The following is an 8,268-nucleotide window of genomic DNA, read 5'->3' on the forward strand; positions in this document are numbered from 1 at the left end:
TATAACCTAACTGCAGATAATAATTCCTCTGGACCCGGCTGTCTGGGAAGGTTTTAGTGCTGGTCCATACTCAGAGCACAGGAAAAGTTCCCTTCCACTGCACTCCCTCAGAGTGATTCTCTATTGAATTCTTTTATTCTATTAGTCATTTGGTTGATCTTTAGGGTTTTTTATATGCAGTATTACATCATCTGCAAGCAGTGGCAGTTTTGCCTCCTTTCCAATTTGGATGCCTTTTATTTTTCTTGTCTGATTATTGTGTCTAGGACTTTCTAATACTATATTGAGGGACAGTGGTGAAAGTGGGCATTCTTGTCTTGTTCCTTAGAGGAAAAGCTTTCGGCTTTTCACCATCAAGTATGATGTTAGATATAAATCTTTAAATGTTATAGATTTAAATGTTTAAATGTTATAGAGATATAAATCTCTATAAATGTTTAAGTCAAGGGTTGTCTTGTATAGCTTTTTTCTTTTTTACTTTATTTTATTTTATTTTTTTAGTTTCAGGTGTACAAAACAATGCAGTAGTGAGACATTTCACCCCTCACAAAGTGATACCCCCTTCCCCCAATCTATTGCCCCTCTGACATTGTTTATATCTACTACAATTCCATTGACTCTATTCCCTATGCTGTACTCTATATCTCGTAACTATATATATATTCAATTATAGCTGACATACAGTATTATTCAACTTCAGCTTCAGGTGTACAGTGCAGTGGTCAAGCATCTACACCGTCCATGAATTGGTCTTCCTAACAAGACATGTGCCCATCTGACACCCTACAAAATCTTTATAACATTATTGATTATATTCCCCAAACTGTCTTTCATATCCCCGTGGCAATATTGTAGTTACCAATTTATGCTCTCTAATCCCTTCCCCTTCTTCCTCATCCCCACCCCGCTCCCTTCTAGCAACCATCAGTTTTTCCTCTATATCTCTGAGACTATTTCTGTTTATTTTGCTCATTTATTCAGTCCTTTAGATTCCACATATAAGTGAAATCATATGGCATTTGTCTTTCTCAGACTGACTTATTTCACTTAGCATAATGGTCTCTAGGTCCATCCATATTGTTGCAAATGGTAAAATTTCATTCTTCTTTATAGCCGAGTAATACTCCATTATATAAATGTACCACAGTTTCTTAATCCAGTCGTCTACCGATGGGCATTTCAGTTTCCAAGTTTTGACTATTGTAAATAGTATATATAGCCTTTTTCAAATCGAGGTAAGTTCCTTCTATGCCCACTTTGTTGAGAGTTCTTATCATAAATGGATGTTGAATTTTGTCATGTGCTTTTTCTGCATATATTAAAATAATCATGATTTTTTTTTCCCCTTGGTTTTGTTGACATGATGAATCTTGATATAATTTTTCTTGCGGATGTTGAACCACCCTTGCATCCCAGGGAAAACTCCCACTTGATAGTGTGTATAGTCATTTGAATGTACTGTTGAATTTGTTGGGAACTTTGGCATCTATGTTCATCAGGGATATTGGCCTTTAATTCTCTTTTTTTATAGTATCTTTGTCTGCTTTTGGTATCAGGATACTAGTGTCCTTGTAGAATGAGTTTGGAAGACTCCTTTGTCTGCAATTTTTTGGAATAGTTTGAGAAGGGTAGTCCCTAATTCTTCTTTAAATGTTTGGTAGAATTCACTTATGAAGACTTCTGGTTCTGAGCTTTTCATTTGCTGAGAGTTTTTTTTATTACTGCTTCAATTTCATTGCTAGTAATTGATTTGCTCAGGTTCTCTGGTTCTTCCTGGTTTAGTCTTGGAAGGTTGTATGTTTCTAGTAATTTATCCATTTCTTCTAGATTGTCCAATTTGTTGGCATATAATTTTTTATAATATTCTTTAATGATCCTTTGTATTTCTATGGTGTTGGTTGTAATCTGTTATTTCTGATTTTATTTTTGTTCTCTCTCTTTTGCTTGAGGAGTCTTGCTAGAGGTTTTATTTATCCTTTCAGAGAACCAGCTCTTAGTTTCACTGAACTTTTGAATTGCTTTTCTGTTTCATTTATTTCTGCTCTGATATTTATTATTTCCTTCTACTTTTCGTTTTATTTGTTCCCCATTTACTAATTCCTTCAGGTATAAATTTAGATTGTTGGATTTTTTTGCTTCTTGAGGAAGACTGTATAGCTATAAACTTTCCTCTTAAAACTGCTTTTGCTGTATTCCATAAATTTTGTAAGGATGTGTTTTCATTTCCCTTTGTCTCAAAGTAATTTTTTGTTTCCTCTTTGATCCATTGCTTGTTTAGAAGCATGTTATTTAATCTCCAAGTATTTTTGCAGTTTTTTCCAGTTTTCTTTCTGTAGTTGATTTCTGGATTCATATAACTGTGGTCAGAAAATGTGCTTGACATAATTTTAATCTTGATGTAATTTTAATCTTGAATTTATTGAGGCTTGTTTTGTGGCCTAGTGTGTGATGTATCCTGGGAAACATTCCATGTGCACTTGAAAAAAATGTATAACCTGCAGTTTCTGGATGAAATGCTCTATAAATGTTTAAGTCAAACAGGTCTCATGTGGCATTTAAGGTCATTATTTCCTTATTAATTTTCTGTCTGGATGATCTATCCATTGAGGTAAGTGGAGTATTAAAGTCCCCAACTATTATAGAATTACTGTTATTTTCTGCCTTTGTGTCCATTAATATTTGCTTTATATACTTGGGTGCTCCTATGTTGGGTGTGTAGATATTTACAATTATTATGTCCTCTTCTTGGATTGACCCCTTTAAAATTATGTAATGTCCTTCTTTGTCCCTTTTTACATTCTTTGTCTTAAAATCTATTTTGTCTGATATGAGTCTGCTACACCAGCTTTCTTTTTGTTTCTATTTGCATGGAGTATCTTTTTCCATCCCTTCAGCTTCACTCTGTGTATGTGTGTCAATCTAAAGCATGAATCACAGTGAATCGACTATCTAAAAAGCTAATATGGAGGTTAAAATAAAACAGTAGCAAAATTAACTATAACTACAACAAATAATCAGGAGATACACAAAAGATAAAACTACATAGTCGTACATAGATGGTTGTGGTTTTTAATCCATTCTGCCACTCTATATCTTTTGATTGGAGCATGCAGTCCATTTACATTTAAAATAATGAGGGGTATGTGCTTATCGGCATTTTGTTGATTGTTTTTGTTTTTTGGTTGTTTTTGTTCTCTGTTCCTTCTTTTGATCTCTTTTTGATTTGTTGATTTTCTTCAGTGTTTTGATTGGATGCCTTTCTCTTCATTTTTTGTGTATTTTTTATGTTTTTGTTTTATGGTTGCCATGAGTTCATGTATATCCATCTATAGATCTGTTTTAAGCAGATAATCATTTAAGTTCAATTGCAGTCTAAAAGCCCATTTTTACTCCACCCTCCACTCTTGGTTTTTGATGTAGTTTTATCTTTTTGTGTATCTCCTGATTGCTTGTTGTAGTTATAGTTAATTTTGCTACTAGTTTATTTTAAGATTTATATTAGCTTTTTAGATTGTTGATTCGCTGTGATTATTACACATTTGCTTTTACCAGTGAGATACTGTTTCCTTTCTTGTATTTTTTTCTTTCTGGTTATGACCTTTCTGCATAAAGAAGATACTTTAACATTTCTGGCGGGGCTAGTTTAGTGGTTGTGAACTGCTTTAGTTTTTCCTTGTCTGAGAAACTCTTTTGTCTCTCCTTCAATTCTGAATGATAGCATTGCTGGATACAGTATTCTAGGTTGTAGATTTCTTTCTTTCAGCCTTTTAAATACTTCCTGCCACTCCCTTCTGGCCTGTAAAATTGCTTCTGAGAAATCAGCTGATAGCCTTATGGGATTTCCCTTGTATGTGACTATATGACTTGTTCTTTCATTCTTGCTGCCTTTAAGATTGTCTCTTTATCCTTAACTTTTGCATTTTAATTACAGTATGTCTTGGTCTGGGTCTCTCTGGCTTCATGATTGGAACTCTGCTTCCTGAACCTCGATGTCTGTTTCCTTCCCCAGATTAGAAAATTTTTCAGCTGTTATTTCTTCAAATATTCTTTCTTCCCCTTTCTCTGTCTCATGTCCTTCTGGAGAAGGAGAAGGGCCTACCATAATGAAATGGTAGGGCCTTGATGTTATTCCAGAGATCGCATATATTATCTGCATTTTTTTAAATTCTTCTTTCATTGTCCTGTTCTCATTGGGTAATTTCCACCATTTTGTCTTATAGGTCTTCAATCTGTTTTCTGTATTAACTAATCTGTCGATTCCTTTTAACGTACTCTTCATTTCAGTTATTGTATTCTTCATCTCTGATTTGTTCTTTATTACATTTTCTCGTTCTTTGTTGAAGTGCTCTCTGAGTTCCTCCATTCTGTTCTCAAGTTTGTTGAACATCCTTGTGACCGTTTCTTTTTGAAATTTTTATTGGGCAAATTACTTATCTCCGCTTCAGAGAAAAGCTCTGCTTTGTTCTCTGGAGTTTTTTCTTGTTCCTTCATTTGGGGCATACGAGTATTCTTTTGTCTCTACAAAAGACTTTCTGTTTGACTTTCTGTGTTTGTTCCAATGAATTAGATGGAATCATTATTTCTCCCAGTCTTGAAAAAGTGATCTCTGTTGTAGACAGTGTATTGAATAGTTTTTCCCTGCTGATTGTAGTTGGGGCTGGTCTGTGCACTGCCTCATGTGTTGCCTGGCCTGGAGGAGTGAGTTCCAGGTGCAGCTGCATTGTGTGTATATGCTCCATTGCCCTTCTAATCCAGATGGTGCTACCTGGTGTAGATGGGGCTTCTGAGAGTGCTTTTGGCATACCCTGTTGCTTTAACTGTCTACCATCAGAGCAAGGTGTGGGCGGGGCTGCTTTGTGCACTTGTGTCACAACACCCCACCAGCACAGCCCCCTTCCCAGGTGGTGCAGGCCTGCCATGTTTGCACAACTGCACTTTGCTAGTTCTTTTCCCTCTCTGGGTGGTGCAGCTCTTTGTATGCTCATTCCACATTTCCATGTGCCTGCCTTGTTGCTTTTATTGTATGTCATCAGAGCAGGGTCTGGGTGGGGCCTCTATGTGTGTGCCAGACGCTCTGCTTTTTCTCTGAGTTGGGCAGCCTTGCATACGCGTACAACCACACGTTGCTAGTTCTGCACCCTCTCCCTGCAGGGCAGCCCTGCGTGTGCACAGCAGCACCCCACTCACTCCACAAGGGGCAGCCTTGCAGTGGATACCACAAAGTTTTGCTAGCTCTGCACTTTCTTCAGGCAGGGCAGCCCCACGTATACATGTAACTGTGTCCCACTATCTCTGCAGTTCCTGGAGGAAGCAGTCCAGCATGTGTGTGCCACAGCATTTTGCTAGCTCTACACTCTCTTAAGGAGAGGCAGCCCCATGTGAGCATATAGTAGTGCCCCTGTGTCTTCACACTTTCTCTGGAGAGATTAGCCTTGCAGGTGGTACCACAGTGTTCACCTACCTTCTAGCTTCTAGTTTACCTAGTGCACTCTTTCCAGGTGGGAGAGTCCTGTGTGCACGTGCAGCAAAAGGAATGTGCTAAGCAGCACCCTCCTGCAGCCTCTAGATTAATCTCCAGGTGGAGGGCCCCCTTGTATGCACACTATGGCACCCTCCTGTTTCTGCTGCATCCAGATCCAGGTGGGGTTGTTGGGGATTGACTACAACATCCTGCAGGTCGACCAGAAAACCTAGATAGAACGCTTGCCCACTATCCATGTGCAGGAGAAATGTAAACAGTGGTGCTCAGTGGTTGCTCTGATCCTAGGTGGTTTCCTCAGCTCCCAAAGAGCTCTTGTGGTTCCCTAACCTTTCCTATATGGTCTCTCTCTATTGCTTGTTGTGCAGATGCTGTTCGATGGGTTCACAGTTGTCTCAGGAGGAAGTGCTCTAAATATAAATGTACATTTGATGTGTTGAGAAGGGGTGAACTCAGCATACACCTACCCTGTCATATTGGACCAGCCTCTGACTATTACTGTTTTGATAATAGCAAGGCTGAAATTGTCTTACAGAACTTTTAGTGTATTCAATTTCAAACCACATAGTTAAGGCAGAAAAATCTACCCTTTTGCTATAAATCACAAAAAGTATAGTTCAAATATTCTGATAAACATAAAATCACTAATAAAGAAATTCTTAATAATGTGCTTCTTGTTTTTTACAGAAGTCTTATGGCAGAAAGACCCTGTAAAGGGGAAAAGGATAGTCAATGTGGAGAAAACTTCAGCCTTATTCCAAATCTCAATCTGAAGAAGAACACTCTTCTAAAACCATGGGAATACAGTGTGTGTGGAAAAGCCTTTAGGCATCATTCATCCTATAATAGGCACAAGCCCTCTGAGTATCAGAAATATAGAGAGAAGCCATATCAATGTAACGTATGTGGGAGAGCCTTCAGCTATCTTCAGTGTTTTGAAAAACATAAAAGAACTCACAATGGAGAGAAAACTCATAAATGTGAGGAATGTGGAAAAGCCTTCATGTGCCTCAAAACCCTTCGAAAACACATGATAACACATATGGCACATGCTCCTTATGAATGTAGGGTGTGTAGGAAAACCTTCAGTACCTCAACTTCTCTTCAAATATGTGAGAGCACTCACACTGGAAAGAAGCCCTATCAGTGTAAACACTGTGGAAAAGCCCTTAGGAATTATCGAAGTTTTCAGAGACATGAAAGAAGTCACACTGAACAAAAACTACATGAATGTAAAAAATGTAGTAAAGCATTCAGGTATCTCAGTAATCTTCGAACACATGAGAGAACTCACACTGAAGAAAAACCCTATGAATGTAAGGAGTGTGGAAAGGCTTTTAGATCTTACAGTTCTTTACAACCACACAAAATGACTCACACAGGAGAGAAACCCTATGAATGTAAGCAATGTGGGAAAACATTCAGATATTACAGGTCTTTACAAACACATGAAAGATCTCACACTGGAGAGAGACCCTATGAATGTAAAAAATGTAGCAAAGCATTCAGCGATCCCAGTTATCTTAGAAATCATGAAAAAATTCACAATACAGAGAAACCCTATGAATGTAAGGATTGTGGAAAAGCCTTCAGATCTTCCCGTTACTTAAAATCGCATGAAAAGGTTCACACAGGAGAGGAACCCTGTGAATGTAAGGAATGTGGAAAAGCCTTTAGATCTTCCCGTTATTTAAAAACACATGAAAAGATTCATACAGGAGAGAAACCCTGTAAATGTAAGAAATGTGGAAAAGCTTTCAGATCTTCCAGTTACTTACAAACACATGAAAATTCTCACACTAGAGACAAACCCTACGAATGTAAGAAATGTGGAAAAGCCTTCAGATTTTACAAATTCTTACAAATACATGATACCTCTCACACTGGACAGAAGCTCTATGAATGTAAAAAATGTGGTAAAGCCTTCAGGTATCCCAGTAATCTTCGAATACATGAAAGAACTCACACTGCAGAGAAACCCTGTGAATGTAAGGAGTGTGGAAAAGCCTTCAGATCTTACAGTTCCTTGCAAATACATATAAGGACTCACACAGGAGAAAAACCCTATGAATGTAGACATTGTGCTAAAGCCTACATTTCTCACAAATCCCTTCAAAGACACATGAAAATACATGCTTGAAATACATCTTATCAGTATAAGGATTATGGGAAAGCATTCCTTTGCCTTAGTTTGTGCGTCAAAGACACAAAAGATATCGAATTGGAGAGAAATCATATGAATGTAAACAATGTGATAAAGTCTATGCAGACTAGAGTTCCTTACAAAGACAGGAACAAACTCACACTGGAGAAAAACCCTATGAATGTAAGGAATGTGGAAAAGCCTTCACTTATAACACAACCTTATGAAAATCATAGGTTGAGTGCACACTGAAAAGAAACAATATAAATATGAAGAATGTGGGGAAACCTTCAGTCATCCCTCTTCCTTCTAGGAAGGCACACTGGACCAAACCTCTTGAATGTAAATACTGTGAGAAAGACTTCCATTGGACCACATCCTTACATGTAAAACTCCCAGTGAAAAGCAAAAATGTAAATAACATGAGGAGGCATGAGAGAAATTAACTCATGTTTAATGTTTCAGAAAACTTTCAACATTAAAGAGTTGTTATTAAAATGTTAAATAAATTATATTTCCCAAGTCTCTTTCTTCAAGTGTATCATTGGAAACTAGATTTCTACAACAGTAAACACTTGAAAAACTCAGGGGTTAGAGACCTGACTGCCAATGCAGTCAAAACTCCATGTGTAACTTAAAGCACATC

The 8,268-nt window shown here is 37.5% G+C and overlaps 1 protein-coding gene across 2 annotated transcripts in view; it reads left to right on the plus strand.

The window, feature by feature from the left end:
- The window catches only part of LOC117037430 (zinc finger protein 709-like), a 32,684-nt gene extending 24,742 nt beyond the window's left edge, over window positions 1-7,942 (plus strand). For both annotated transcript variants that reach the window (XM_033133405.1, XM_033133406.1), the window contains exon 4: window positions 6,167-7,942. In XM_033133405.1, the coding sequence (XP_032989296.1) occupies window positions 6,167-7,619 (1,453 nt within the window). In that variant the 3' untranslated portion in view covers window positions 7,620-7,942. The remainder of the gene's footprint in view (window positions 1-6,166) is intronic.
- Window positions 7,943-8,268: the final 326 nt, after the last annotated feature.

The sequence above is a fragment of the Rhinolophus ferrumequinum genome, chromosome 18 (assembly GCF_004115265.2).
Source record: "Rhinolophus ferrumequinum isolate MPI-CBG mRhiFer1 chromosome 18, mRhiFer1_v1.p, whole genome shotgun sequence".
NCBI lineage: Eukaryota > Metazoa > Chordata > Mammalia > Chiroptera > Rhinolophidae > Rhinolophus > Rhinolophus ferrumequinum.